Raw genomic sequence first — 16534 nt, forward strand, 5'->3', positions numbered from 1 at the left:
TATCATTTTGAATGATTACTAGGTCGGTACAGCCTACAATTGAGATGCCTCCCCACACCATGACTGAGTCTACTTCTCCAAAATGATCATGTTCGATGACACTTTGAGGCAAATTGCGTTCACCAGGGCATCTACACACTCCCATGTGTTTGACAAAAAAGGTCCACACAGTAGTGGGACTCGTCAGTGAATAATACAGTCCTCTATTATTGTTCAGTTCATCTCCTATGTTTCTAGCCCACTGCAGTCGTGCCTGCCTGTGCTGTCGGTTTAAAGAAACACGAATAACAGAGCGTCTATCCCTCAAATGAACATTGTGAAAACATCTGTGCACTTTCTGTATAGACAATCGGACTCCTGTTGTATCTTGGAGAGAATTACAGAGGTTTACAGCTGGATGAAAGTGATTCCTTTGACCCTGGATGGTGAAGTAGCTCTTAATGTTCTCCTTTCTCCATCATTTTTTCTATTGACTCTGTCAAACTGTCTGAACCTATTCCAGGCCCTAAACACCACACTTTTCAGCAATCTTGCATTCAGTGATTCTTCCTGCAGTATTCCAACAGCCCTGTTAAGTTCTACAGGGGAAAGCTTGTTTTTGTTTTTGAATTTCGTGCAAAGGTACTCGAGGACTATCTGCTTTAGTCGTCCCTAATTTAACAGTGTAAAATTAGAAAGAAACCACCCAACTTATGGGCTTCTCTTTTACCAATGAATAGTGGGATTAACTGTCACATTATAATGCCCCCACGGCTAAAAGGGCGAGCACGTTTGGTGTGATGGGGATTTGATCCTGCAACACTGAGTTTGTGAGTCAAGCGCCCTAACCACCTGGCTATGCCAAGGCCTACATTGGAAGGATAATGCCTTTACTTTAAAAATGCATTTTCTGCACTGCGTAATTTCAATCAGACTGATTTTAGCACGTAATGATCAGTGATCTCAAATTAAGGACCTCACAATTTCACTGTATGAACTTCCAATTTTGAGGTATGGTCAGAAAACAAAGCCAGCATCCAATCAAAGTCACCCAGGCAGATAGTTTACACTTGAAAGACAATGTCCAGATAACGGACTTCCAAGCTATGTCTTTTTTTTAAGAAATGATCTTTATTAACATTAGTTTACCTATTATGTAGAAACATGATGTCTAGCAAATGTTGACACTACTGTATTATTATATACTATGTCTTAATGTAATTTCTTTGCTTGCTAGCATAATGCTAAAGCATGTGGAAGTAGGTCTAGAATATTCTAAACTGACGTCACGAAAACTGAATTATTTTGCGAAATATCTTAAACAGTTATTAAATATAAATAGGGGTGAACGAGTTGTCAGGTTTTGTGTATGGGACGGATTCTTTGAAGTAGGTGCCTGTGAACTGTTGACAATAAATTGAACAATAAACACACAGCGCGCACTCCATCTGTTTTAAACTAATATGTTAAAACAAGTCATACGTATATACAGATGTTCGTTACACTGTTGGTTATCAAAATTTTATTAAGAGGCTTTTAGTAATAGTCGCTCTTTCGTAAAAGTTCACACAGGTTGGTTTAGTTACTTTGGAACATAGCTGATTAAAGAAAAAAGTCTTCTATACGCTGCTATTACAATATACTCTGTGTAAAGTTCACTTTAGATATCGCCTCTATATGTTCTCCACGACTAAACTCACAATCACATGGTCTAGTTTATCTTTTGAATACAACTTTCAACGTATGTTTACACCCCAACAGAGGTTTAAAATGTTCAACACTCTACTAGATATAACGATGCAATAATACTCAATTAAAGCAATGAGAGAAGCTCACAAGATCCTAGTAATATGAAACCATAATATAATAACAAAACAACACAATGTATGTTTCTAAAACAGTAACATAAACAAACTTACTATAGACCATCGCTTTTGAAAATAACTATATTTGACACCCGCACTGTATTAACTAGCTCAATCATAGTTCTGGCATCAAACTGAAACAGGTGTGTTATCTAACACCAGTTAATATGTAAAGCAAACTCGCAGTGAACTACAGAAGCATCACAAATATAGTTATTTTCTAGTTGGTAGATTGAATCAGTGTGTTTACGTTTATAGTAAAATATTTGAATCTGCGTTAACTACTGCGCACATTAAATTATTATGTAGAAGTAAGTTTCTTTTCAGTAATACGGTTAGCGTGACGGTTAAAGGTATTGCTTACGTGAAGCTACACAACGTTTAAACCAATCAGGAAACGTTGAGAATGACATAAAACAAACTAGTTATTGGTAAAGGCAATGAATCATTTCCCACATAATTTAAAGTAGCTTACCAATGAAAAGAACACTGTTACAACAAAATGGATATCATGTAAAACAATTATCTGTCTTATCGATTTTACATGTATGGTATTTTGATATATCTTTTACCTATTACAGCAAACCTATATTTATTTAGGATTTCAAGATTACTGAAATAGTCAAATAATTAACAAATATTACACAGTGACAGGTTTAATATTTAATTTAGTTTATCAGGTACTAATTCTATAGTCCTGATGTATGCAGTTTTATATAATTGTCACTATAAGGAGTCTACAGAATTTGCTATTGTACAACACGTCGAACTATGAACAATTTAATTATGTACGTGCAAAACACAAAACTAAATGATTTATGTAGCACCAATTAAGGAAATCAACCCCTACCTCTTCAATTAGTGCAATTATTAACAACTTTCGAATTAAAGCATTTGACTAACAATAGTTAAACAAAGGTAAATACTAAAGAACGTTTGTGCATGGTTCATTTAAGATATTACACAGCATTCTAAATTTATCGTTAACGACCAAAATATTAGCCACTTTAATAAACTATTCATATGTAATCAACGAATGACAGTTTCTATTCTATTGTCCTTGCTGCTGGTACTGCAATTACTTTTAACATTTTTTTTTTCTAAACCGTAAATAAGTAGTAGTAATGTGTGTTTGCCACTATCATAGTTCGAGTTGAAAGCCTACCGCTGATAAAAATAAGGCTTCCTTAGCTAAGATAAGTATTACAATATATAATTTTTTCTTCGATCAAATTTTAAATTTCATTTACGAAAATAACTATAAAATTTACCTCAGCACCTATATAGATTATACTAGAGTCAATGGTTAATTAAACGCGTTTTTCACCAATATTAGTCGATTTATCATTTGTTAGTTCGTGCTTGTTGCGACCTAGGAGAAACACGTATCCAGACACCTTTCTCTTTCATTGACCATGAACGTATTTTCTGTTAAAATGCTAGACGAGTTAGACTACTAGATCATGGTTCAAGCTCCTCAGAGGCTGTTACACTGGTCCTACTTCCCAGTTCAAGGCCATATCAATGAGTGCAACATTTGTAGTATTTACGCTTTTTTTTTGTCACTTCTCTCTATTTGATTGTGTAATAGTTCTAAACTTTACGAACTTTTCATTGGTAAATCATCGCTTTTTCAACTTAATTTCTTAGTCGCGTATTTGACATAAATCCCCTATAAACGTACTTTTGATGTCATAACCTGAATGTTATTTTAAGATCTAGCTATTGGTGGCCTGTTTGCTATGATAACCTGGATATTAATGTATTGTACTGTGAAAGTTTAAACAAGAAGAAATCTCTTGAGTTAATGTATTATGTAAGGAATAATATATTAACAAAAGAGTAATGCAGTCTTGTTGATTTAGGTGGATTTGATATTCACTAATGAAATCGAATAGTTTGTTGTTTTTTGCAGCTTCCACTATGGGATTATTTTCTATATTTGTGAAACATCCCCCAGAGACACAGCGAAATTACAACGCCAGAAACCGGGTATCGATACTTGTGGTGGGCAGAGCATAGATATTCCATTGTATAGCTTTGTGCTTAACTTCCAAACAAATAAATAATTTGTATGTCATCTAGGTTAACCTGAATATGACCAAGAAAGGTCGAAACGTTGTTCCCTGCTTATCAATAAAAGTGTTAATACCCATATCAACCGTTGTGAGATACATTTTTATTTCAAGTGGGTTTCTCGTCATCAAGAGATAAATAAGTTATGAAAAGAATTACGAGAGTTTGTGATGTATCTGAATGTGGTATATTTTGTGATTTGTCATCCATTTTATCATTTGTTATTTTAGATTGTACTTCTTTCATTTGTGTCTGTGTTTGTTTGAGTGAGATATTTGTCTATGCATAGTTGCATACTTACTTTTGCTGCAAATGTTTATGATTTCGTTGTTGATGTCGGTAGAAAGATGAAAGGAAATAGTCACAGGAAAAAAAACAACAACAACTTGGGTTAGAAAAAGACACATTTTATGTCATCCCCGCTGGAACAACAGTAAGTCGTCGACTTTACAATGCTAAAATCAAAGGTTCGATTCCTCTCGGTGGACTCAGTAGAGCCCGCTGTGGCTTTGCTATAAGAAAAACACACACCCCCACATCTTATTTAAATACCAAAAAAATGAAGGTAGTAAAATAAAAAAATTAAATCAGCTATTAAATGAAGATACATGACTTCTACATACTGGCAACACAAATTATGTATGATGGCATAACACATACACTTTTGTGCAAAAAATGAAACATTTTAAAAAACGTATCTTAATAATAAATAATGACTTGTTTGAATAATATTGAAGTTATTTTATTTTATCACCATTACATCAACAATACTATGTTCTTTGTTTTAATACATCATAAGTTAGCAGTCATTGTAGATTTAGTTTACAAATTCTAGGTATGCAAAAATAAAAAAACAAAAGCTAATTACAACTATAATAATATTTTTATAAAATTTCCCGCCTTTTTTAAAATATACCTGTGACTTTTTTCCTGGATTCGGTAAAAGTGGCATCTTATCACTTTATAGAATTTTAAGGTTTGAGTGAGCTATGTATCGGTTTCTGAGGTTGATTATTATGGTGTATGTTGTAGATTCTTGTTTTGATCTTCTTTTTTACTTGGGTAACATTTCTAATTTGCGGTGTATTGTTTCTTGCAGTTATAGTGATATCAACCACATCCCACACAATGTAGAAGAGATTTACAGGCTGCTACAACGAGTCACAACTATGGCGGTCATTTTAGATTTGTTGGATACACAAGACTGAAAAAGAGTTTTATCTAGCTTATTTTAGCGGTATGTCTGCGAACTTACAACGCTAAAAAACGGGTTTCGATACCCGTGGTGGGCAGAGCACAGATAGCCCATTGTGTAGCTTTGTGCTTAATTCAAAACAACAACAACAACAACAATCTAGCTTATTTAGTAATTTAATATTTAATTATTATTTAGCTTTAACAGCATTAAAAGTTAATTATTTTATAAGCGATAGCTATGGCAAATTTCGTTAAGTAACTCGGTAAGAGGCCCGGCATGGCCAAGTGTGTTAAGGCGTGCGACTCGTAATCTGAGGGTCGCGGGTTCGCATCCCCGTCGCGCTAAACATGCTCGTCCTTTCAGCCGTGGGGGCGTTATAATGTTACGGTCAATCCCACTATTCGTTGGTAAAAGAGTAGCCCAAGAGTTGGCGGTGGGTGGTGACGATTAGCTGCTTTCCCTCTAGTCTTACACTGCTAAATTAGGGACGGCTAGCAGAGATAGCCCTCGAGTAGCTTTGTGCGAAATTCAAAAACAAACAAAAAACTCGGTAAGAGGTATATTTTGTGTGTGTAGCTCAACTGTTGTAATTTGACATTTGTTTGTTTGGTCGTATCTTTAATCATCATGATTAAATGAAAATATGAATTTGATTTATAGGCATAGATGACAATATGTAGTCGGTTTCTATGTACGCGCAAACAATTGTAGTTGGTTTGTATGTATTCATAAGAGAAAAGTGTCTAATGCAACACCTTTTTAACAGATATAAATAGGCTAAAATCACAACATAAATTACAAAACAAGTAGCTTCTAACAATAAAAAATAAAACGTTTTCCCATAGAAAATGAATCACGACATGAAGATAAAACAAACGACTAAGAAAGCCACCTTTTCCTTCACAAACCCTAATTGAATAGTAGTACGTTTGCGGACTTATACTCCTAGAAACCGGGTTTCGATACCTAAGGTGGGCAGAGCACAGATAGCCCATTATGTTGCTTTGTGATTAACTCAAAACAAACACACTTTTATTTGGTTATAACATATATCGCCGGGTTCTCTTATCTGAAAAACCTGGTTGAAAGCAACTAAATAATACAATCCGGTATCTGTTGGAAATTTTTTTGCGTACCAACAAAAATAAAATAGGTTAAACTTTATTGCATCATTTGTTGACAAGGGAATTTCAAAACCTATAGATCAAATTACATGTAAAGAAAGGTCGTGGTATTTTTTACTTTGGATAAATGGTTTACAAGTATCTACAAGATTAAAATAGTACTTGAATCCCCTTTTCTTATGTTTGAACATATGTCTCAAAATAAACCCTTTTGTTTTTCAAAAGATAAGATCATAGGCAAAGAAAATAATACAAATAAAAGAAAAATCAAAGAAGCTCTCTTACTGTGAAACAAAATAGTATTGACTAGTATTCACGTGTAAAATTTATATCTATTTTAATTTTTCCCTATTTAATAGTTGTATTTTATTTATTTTTACTTTGTTATTTAGCGATGTAGTATCACTCCTCATACTGATTTGGGTTCATTATAAACCATGATACGTCATCTGTATGTTTGGATGTACTGTATTTCCGTCTACTAAATACACCAGTGGAACTTATTATTCTTTATTCTATTCAAATTGGTATTGAAGAAACTCCCCCAAAACTTACTTTAGACACAATTAGATGAAAGCTTTTGCAATACATCAATTCTCTAATATCCCAATTTCAGATCTTAGATCTGGAATCACAGCTTTCTTCCCATGGTAAAAAGATATATGATTTCTTTAACATGCAATTATTTCACCATTTATCAGAATAAAGTGTTTATCTGTTAGTCACAGTGGCAGCTTCACTCAGAGCGCCTGGTACACTATGTATATGCACTAAATGCTATTCTGAACTGTTTGTAGAGATGCAAGCTGGTTTGTTATTCAGTATTGTTGAAGGAAGATTAAAGCTAGTGTTTATTTTGGATTGTATGTATAAATAAAAACTTTTCTTGCTTATGTATGAGTTTGTTAAGGTTACAAATGCAAAGGATACAGTGGCTGATAATGACTTTCAGGAAGTTAAGAACTATAATAATATGGCTAATATTAGCGGATTTAATTATAATTAACAGGATCTATTAAATAACAGATACAGACTTCAGGTTTTGCAGGTAATGAACCAGAGAAGGAGAAAATTTTAAAAAGGGGGGAACAAATTAGGCTGGAAGAGAAAAAGGAAAACGTAAAAAAGATTATTGTTATAGAGGATTCTTTAATCCAACATATGGATGGAATAATGCGTGGTTTAAATAGGGAGAACATAATTTTATTATACCATTCAAAGGCAGGGGTGGAGAGTATAACTAACAAAGCAATTGAAATTGTAATGAGTATGAAGAGTGATGCAGTCTTTGTGGTATACATAAGGCTAATGATGTAGGAAAGAGCAGGACAAAGGAGTTTAGTTTTAAGTGCAAGGCATTTTTAAGGCATTCAAAGAAAATGATCATAATAATAAAATGTTATCAGGTATACTGCCAAGACTTAATTGTTGGGATATAAGTAAGTCATCAGGGCTGAGTGCTAGGCTTAGGTTGTTCTCTAAGAACGAAGAGTTGGCTAATTGGATTTGTGGGATCAGTGCAGCAAGAAAAGGGAGATTTTTGAAATGGATGGTTTACATTTAAATAAGGAAATGACTGATCTCTTTTCAAGAACTATTAACTCAAATGGAAGAGCAGTGGTACAAAGGAAGTATCAAAAATAAAATTAATGATATTACCACACATATCGTAATAGAAGATTACGTTATAATGGAATAACTGGAGCATGGCTAAAATTAGACCATTTTGATGAGAAAATTTTCTTTGCAATACAAACTTATAGGTTGTTTAATAGGAATATAAAACTAAAACGAGTGGAACAAATTGCTTTGTATGTGAAATGTAAGATAAGCCTCATTAAAGATATCAAAGGTATAAGCAATGAGGTTGACTTTATTTGAGTTTCTTTTAGTGGTTATAAAAGGAAATACTTTTATATGAAATGTATCACTGACAAACATATGTAGCTGATTAAATTTTGCTGAGAAACTCTATGGGGATACAAAGAATTTAACTATTAATGAGGTCATAATAATAGGAGATTTTAATTTCAGGCATATAGGTTGTAACTAATCACTAAATTTCACGCGCTTTTTTGTGCCTTTCGTCTTCTCCAAATCTTATATTAGTGAACCAGAATGTCAGAGTATGAGACATAGACTGATTCAGTCAAGTTTAAGCTGCTTCTATTCTGCTAGCATACAACACATGACCAAATCTTTGCACTGGTACATCCATTCTTTCACTGATTAGTTATAGCACAGTTTTCATTTTTCAAGTAGCCTTTATTAGTTGTTATCGGGTTAACTCATGTACATTGGTTTCTGTAGACTCTATCCACTTCACTTGGGAAACTGTTGCCATACCTCAAACCACGACAGCTACACCTTTATACCCTGCAGTGGCTGCAGCATGCGATTTAGTCAAGAGTTGTTATGGAACTTGGAATTGGTCTTGGAGGAAAGTCTGCCGATGCAGTTACTGCTCCTGCTATCAGCTTCTTTTGTTTCTGCATATGGATTGACATGAACATGCTGGGTCATGTCTCTAGATAAACTACCTTTTTTCATGATACCTATATGTGCCCCCAGTGGCTACGTATAAGTCTGAAAACTTTTAACACCATAAACTAGGTTTTGATACCTGTAGTGGCACAGAACTAACACCCTATTTTGTAACTTTGTGTGTACCAACAAAAATCTATGTGTTTCTGAGTGATGTAACTAGGCTATTACTTGATAAATTGGCCAGGCATGGCCAGGTGGAATAAGGTGTTCGACTCGTAATCTGAGATTCATGGGTTCGTATGCCCGATGACCCTGTATTTTTAGTTGAAATCTATTACAGTTTTTTATTCTGTCTGAATGCAATAAACATAAAAATATATTCAATAAAAAATTATTTATGTCATCCAAACAGTTTGCTACCACTTACTATAATCGCTTATCCTAACTAATATATTTTTAACGAAGCTTGTCTTAAAAGAATATTTCTGTTAGATTACAACATATAATGTCTAACAAAATACATTATCGTAAACAAAAACAATGTTAAAAGTAACTATTCAAAATCATAAATCTGTGGTTTTCAGAATGTTCAAAACTTTGTGTTCGTATCCTTCCTTCAACCCAAAAGAAATTTGGCTGACTAATTTGAGAACAAATTGAAATTTCTCTTAAAATTACTTCTTTAAATTAAAGTAATTCACTTTAGAGAATCGTAGACAGAGTAAATGATCTTTTATTTAAATGCTTTTACCCTCAGGGTTTAACCGTTTTCAATGCTGAGCTTCACTGTAACGGTTAGTTTGTTTGTTTTTTAATTTCGCGCAAAGCTAAACGAGGACTATCTTCGCTAGCCGTCACTAATTTAGCAGTGTAAGACTGGAGAGAAAGCAACTAGTCGTCATCACCCACAGCCGACTCTTGGGCTACTCTTTACCAACGAATAGTGGGATTGACTATCACATTATAACGCCTCTACGACTGAAAGGGCGAGCATGTTTGGCGCGACGGGGGCGCGAACCCGCGACCCTCGGATTACGCCTTACGCGCTAGGCCCGTAATGCCAGGCTCGTTTATTAATATGGTTTAAAGTTATAAAATTCTAAACATCTAAAATTTTTATATATTTGTAAATTTATAAAATTTCATCGTCCAAATAATTACGAATTATTCTGTCAAGCCAAAAGATGGGAACATCATTGCTGTATAAAAATATATTATTATCCAATTCCTTGAGACAAAACTTCATAGGCGTTTGAAATTTGTTCTGTACGATGAACAAGGAAATTTACCAAGTTTCTTTAAACACTGTTGTTATATAACTTCTAAACTTAAGATACAGAACAGTACACGTTTAATGTTATGTTAAATTTCTCATCCAAACTCATAAACACAATTACGAATTACTTTATCTAAAAATGCAATTTGATAGCCTTCCTTATGTTCAAGAATTAGTTTAATATTTTTATGCTAGATATTGAAACACGAAAAAAAAGTGATGTTGTCTGGTTCTTTTAAAATAGTAAAGATGTATTCCATAAGCCTCAGATAATATATGGTTGAAAAGACAAAAGTAATGCTTGGAGAACTAAAATATCCAACTTTAAGATTCATAAACAAAAGTTGTCATAAAGTTGACTAAACACATGCTTTCGGACTCTACTGAGTTTATACTCTGATATGAGGATATGAGCGTCTATTTCAGAATATGAAAATATAATTGGATGGACGTATTTTATTTGTTTGTATTACATATGCAATAATTTATATACTAAACTGACAAGGTTTAGATCAACCTCGAGATAACTGAAAGCACGTGTGAAAGAATATGTTAGTCTTATATTAAGTCCAGTAATGAATAAATTTGCCTTATTAAAGACAGGTTGCAAGTTAGCAAAAGCAGTTCACTGCATAAATTGTTACTTATTAATAAAATTACTTGAAAAAAAGTTCAAAGAGCTGACTAACAGTTCTTGCAAATTCAATAAATGTATTTTATCAAAACAAATTCCATGTGATATTTGAGCTTGATTGTATAGGAGTGTCCTCTTGTATCATTCCTCTTCAAAGTATTTGCAGAAGCTAAAATGACTTACAGGGTTTCAAGTACCTGTAGACATCTAGCTATTCACTGATACTGTTTAATAAGATTGTTTTTTGTTATTTATTATCTAAATTTGTTTTTATAAGGCTATATCTTATTTCACAGATGATATATATTGCAAACATTTAATTTAGATCACAAATATTTTACGTTAGTTAAACAATAAATACAAGCGTCTAGTGCAGGTATAAAATGATCAGCATCGTATACCTAAAGCTTATAAAAATCAGTCTAACTAAGCTAGCAACTCAATCCTAACAAAAGTACAGTTGAATAGGACCACAGGTGAGTAAGTGAAATTGTTAGTATATATTAATTAGAAAACAGATAGGGTTTTACATAGTCATTTTATAAGATTAAATAAGTTTATTGTTTGTCAAAGTAATTTAAACTTTATCTTACCTTGAATTCGTTAAATAATAGACCAAATACGTCACGTTGAGTTTCAATTACCACTTTATTAACCATTTACATTAACTACTTTATAAAATAAGTTGTTTCTAATTTATTGTCCATGATTTACTATGCCTCATTGTAAAAACATATTCTTTGAACTACAATATATTTTTCATTTTTAATAATGATAAATATAATTTTGAAGTGTTTTCTTTTATCAAAGAACTAATTCTAAGAAAGGCGAGACTGGAAATGTAAAATGAGCAATTATTACACATATATTGGGATCACCCTAATATGTGTATGTGTATACATATCAAAATAATTAATTATAGTTTGAAAATTAAATTTGTCAACGGTAGACTATTGTTTCTGATTGCTGTGGTGTTTACAATTTTTCTATAGAGATGGAAGAATATCGTGTACAGTCTAGTCTTATCTGAACATATCAAATGCTTATTTAACTCGCATTTAATTCAAGCTTTAACATGACAACAGATATTATCCTGGAAATAGCCAGTAAATAACTCAACCCAATCCTTGATATAATCTTTTTGCAGTTAACGTACTGACGTGGCATGTTTCGTAAACATCATTTTAATACAGAGAAAAAATAGTATACATAACAGTCCTGAATGTTACAAAGATATTGTCAAAATGGGTAAATAATATGTAACAGGTGCTTTTATTGCTGCACTAAAACTAACAGTTCTTATATAATACAGTAAAGCTAATGAAGGGTTACATATAATGATCTCAACAGAGTGTAAATTGATAAACAGACAGATTTTGATTTTAAGACCCCTTCATGTGAAGACTGCTCTTATTAACATTTTAAGAGAGCAATGTAACAAACCAATCTGTGAAGAGTGATCTCTTCATCACATCTCTTTATATTGGAACAACAGAATCTGAAGTTCTCAATAATCTTGTGTCATATGATCTTCTACAGCCAAAGTTACATGTAACTGCATAAAGTTTTTCTTTTGCTGACAGAGACTGGATGTTGTAATACTGTAACCCTTGACATTGACAGGTGATTCTTTGTTCAATGCGAGTGTATTTTGTGAAGATAGTTAATATAGAGACAAGATATGATGTGGTACAAAAGCAGGGGTGAAATAATGCCAGTACTCAGTATCGGGACTTACATAATCTGCTTTTTTTGTCCAACCTGCCTGCCTTCCTTCATACCTTCAGAAAGCAGACGCATCACAACTCTCAGAATAAAAATAAAAACCTAAAATATCCTTCAAAGTCGCCGATTAATAGCATAAAAAATTATAAATGTATAAGCAGTAAAAAGCTTACTTCCAAAAATCGTGAGTCAAATTTTGAAGAAAAATTTACATTTTACTTTTGTAAATGAAATTTATATTAATAAAGTAACTTCTGTATCTTAATTACAGTAGTTTAGCATTTTTGTGAGCTTCAGTTTAAAATATACTGGAACAGTTTCTGATGAACAGGATTACTCCTACAAAGCAAAATATAATTTTTCAAAGTATATAAGAAATTCGAGCAGTTAGTTTCGCGACAGCTATGCAAAAAACATTGACTTTAAAAAACGACCGCAATAATCATTTATATTTTATGTATATATATTCTTAGCTTCTAAATGAGCTACATTGCACTCGTGTATCTTTTGAGAAGCCCGGCATGGCCAAGTGTGTTAAGGCGTGCGACTCGTAATCTGAGGGTCGCGGGTTCGCATCCCTGTCGCGCCAAACATGCTCGACCTTTCAGCCGTGGGGGCGTTATAATGTGACTGTCAATCCCACTATTCGTTGGTAAAAGAGTAGTCCAAGAGTTGGCGGTGGGTGGTGACGACTAGCTTACACTGCTAAATTAGGGACGGCTTGCACAGATAGCCCTCGAGTAGCTTAGTGCGAAATTCAAAAACAAACAAACAAACTGTTTTGAATTGTGTATCGGTTCTAGTGACCTTGAGGTTAAGAAATGCCTTCCCTCTAGTCTTACACTGCTAAATTAGGGACGGCTAGCACAGATAGCCCTTGAGTAGCTTTGTGCGAAATTCAAAAGAAACAAACAAAAAAATCTTTTGGAAGTGTTAAGTCGGTATATAATAGGACCCTGATGTCTTAAACTAAATTGACATGTTTTCTTTTTTTTTTTTATCTTGGGCATGCAGTTTAACACATAAGTCAAACAGTAAATAGCTGTAGCGACCATACTATCTGTGCTACTCACACATTTCTTTGCATATTTCTTAACTTTCACACGGAAAGTTTAGTCACTGCCAACTGTTGTCTCCAATGAAATATCAGGTTTGGAAGTAACTAGTGACTATTTCCCCATTATTATTTGCTTATGGGATGATCAGGTAGTGTAAATATTGCATATAATCGTGAAGTGTTAAATATTCATTCATTTATGCGACGGTTAGTTCTCTTAACCTACATATTTAAGTTACATCACAACTTGTTCAAAATCATGCCATCTATTGTCTTAAGCATTAATCCTACTGCATTAAAATAAAAGTTATTCCATGATATTGTTAAATATTTATTTTTACTTTGTTTTACATTGTATTCAGTCTTTCTTCTTCAAGTAAGTCAGGGCAGAAATTAAATTTCATTATGTGATATATTTCTTTTCCGGATTTACAATGCTAAAATAAGGGGTTCGATTCCCCTTGGTGGGCTCAGCAGATAGCCCGATGTGGCTTTGCTATAAGAAAACACACACACACATATTTCTTTTCACCTTTCTTGATATAGTGGATTATTATTATTTTTACTTGAGGGTCACATTCTTAAGAATATCACATATGAATGTTCTAGCATCCTAGAAAGATGTAATCTATTTCAAAGAACAGAAATATTGTTATGAATCTTGACCATTGTACTGAACTAGTTAAAAATTAATGATTATAAAAATGATCAAGATATACCTCAAACGATACTTATACAAAACATGCTCAAAGACTTTTTGACACCAGGTACTTTCTACTCCTTTTTTAACTCTAAAACTAATAATGTTTTCTTTAATTATTGCGCATACAAGTGTGTAGGTTTAATTACAGAAAGTTAGTCAAGGAAGCGGCTAAATAACTCTTGCTCCAAATTTGATCTATTCTGTGACATTCCCTTCCGAACACTTTTTCATACGGAAGTTTTCTGTAAAGTAAAGAGTGATTTCCTCCAATGCAGCCTAGTTAATATCTTAATGCTTATTCTCCCTTTTAAAATTGGAAATGACAGATGGTAATATACGTATGCAGACATTCGAAGAACTCCCAGTCTTCAGTAATGGCACATCCTATCGTAAATACACTTATTAGTTGCTTTGTTGACTAAGTAAAGTTTGTTTTACCAACAATTGTTAAAAAGTAACGTCTTTTCCAAGACCTATTATATTTTCTTTTTTAAGCTGCATTCTTTATTTAGTCGCTTAAAAAGAGAATCAATAATTAGAAATGTGTACAATATTACAACAACCCTTGCTGACGTCTCGTTTTGTTCAATCCAGAGCTTTTTGAATGGTTGTGATACAGCAGTAATGTTTGGAACACTATCTATAGTGTCTATAAAAAACAGTGTCTATAGTCTATCTATAAAAAACAAAGTCAATGTTTTTTCTAAACTTGTGAAACTACGACTATAATTAATTATACTTATTATAAAACATTAGTATTAGGCCTAACACTATTACATTTATTAACAGAAAGCTTGATAAATATTTGAATGATAAGGGCTTTTAGGTTTGAAAAGTTTTATTGAACTGTAGTTGCCTAATAAACGAAAAGGAAAATATGTTTCGTCTTTCTTACTGAGGCCTTTGTCAGACAAGGTCTAGCTTTTACTTTTTATTATCATTATCTATAAGTTTGCTTATTTATTTATAAATTTCACGGAAAGCTATCTGCGCTAGCCGTCCCTAATTTAGCAGTATAAGACTAGATAGAAGACCACTAGTCATCACTACCCACTGCCAGCTCTTGGGCTACTCTTTTGATACCAAATAATGGGATTAACTAATATGTTATAACGCCCTCGTGGCTGAAAGGGCAAGCATGTTTGGTGTGACGGGGATTCCCGCGACCCTCAGATTGTCAGTCGAGCGCCCTAACAATATGGCCTTGCCAGATCTTATTTACAAATATAGCTTAGTTAAGTGAATGGTACAGTTTCTATGAACCAACAAGCTCTTTTTGCCCTTAAATGTTGTTATTTGTAATATTCTTTGTTCACTCTTTAAATTTTCATTGACATTCAACTCATAAATCACTGCTTCACTTTTAGGTATTTTGAATCATTATGATGATTAGTCTGCTCTTGCAAACATATAAAATGAAAACTTCAAACAGTATAAAGAAGTATCAGACACAATATTAGAATATCGATTGATACGTATCGTGTATAGTTATTTATAACTATTTTGTGTAATAAATAATATATGCTGAGAGAGGGCGCAGCATTCCAACGTTACCTAAAGTAACGTGCTTTGGAACGGTGGAAGGGAAGGTTGAATATTAAAAGCTGTAACTTCTAAGTCTTTAGACTCTAAGGTAAGTAAATATTCTATACGAATTTAAATATTTTGTTTGTGAACCGCTAGCAAATATTTTTTATAGGTCACTGAGTAGTGGAAGAGTTTTGGATGATTGGAAGTTGGCCAATGTTAATCGAATATTTAAAGGTGATAAACATTGTCCAGATAATTGTATGTTGTAGTTTTACATCAGTAGTGAGAAAGGTTTTAGAGAGCGTGAATAAACTTAAAAGATACATCGCAGAGTCACTTAAAGCTGTTTAATATAGTGGCAAAGAGTCAGCGGGGTGTTACCGAGGAAAAGTTTTATTTAACAAATCTTCTGATATTATTTTAAAATGTTACTGTAATGCAAGAGTTGATGAAGAAAATGCTCTGGATTTGGATTATTTTTGTTTTCGGAAAGCTTTTGATAGAGTGCCTCACAAAATATTTGTTACAACAATTAAATTTGTGGGTGTGGGAAAATGGCATTAAATTGGATCGAAAATTGGTTTTAGAGTAGAAAGCAGAGAACAGTAATAAATGGGGTTAAATCTGATTGGGTCACAATTATAAGTAATATGCTTCAGGGCTGTGTTTTGAGTTTTCATCTATTTATGATTTATATTAATAATATAGACCCTAAATAACTACCAAAATTTTGATGTTTGCAGATGACATTAAGATTTTTTGGGCAGCTAACTGTTTCAGATACTGCAGATGTACAGGAGATTTAGATAAATTGATGCATTGAGTGAGTATACAGCAGATAGTGCTTAACTATCTAGAATGTAAGGTGATGCATCTAGGT

The 16534-nt window shown here is 33.1% G+C and overlaps 2 protein-coding genes across 2 annotated transcripts in view; one reads left to right on the top strand and one right to left on the bottom strand.

The window, feature by feature from the left end:
• Positions 1-387: 387 nt before the first annotated feature.
• LOC143236479 (unconventional myosin-VI-like) overlaps positions 388-16534 on the bottom strand; it is a 59616-nt gene continuing 43469 nt past the window's right edge. Inside the window, exon 15 of the mRNA XM_076474765.1 lies at positions 388-578. Coding sequence (XP_076330880.1) covers positions 388-578 — 191 coding nt within the window. The remainder of the gene's footprint in view (positions 579-16534) is intronic.
• Positions 15637-16534, top strand: part of LOC143239912 (mitochondrial import inner membrane translocase subunit Tim13) — a 364005-nt gene continuing 363107 nt past the window's right edge. The window contains exon 1 of the mRNA XM_076481546.1: positions 15637-15757. The gene's annotated coding sequence lies outside the window, so the exon portion shown is untranslated. The remainder of the gene's footprint in view (positions 15758-16534) is intronic.

This window comes from Tachypleus tridentatus, chromosome 13 (genome assembly GCF_004210375.1).
Source record: "Tachypleus tridentatus isolate NWPU-2018 chromosome 13, ASM421037v1, whole genome shotgun sequence".
Lineage (NCBI taxonomy): Eukaryota > Metazoa > Arthropoda > Merostomata > Xiphosura > Limulidae > Tachypleus > Tachypleus tridentatus.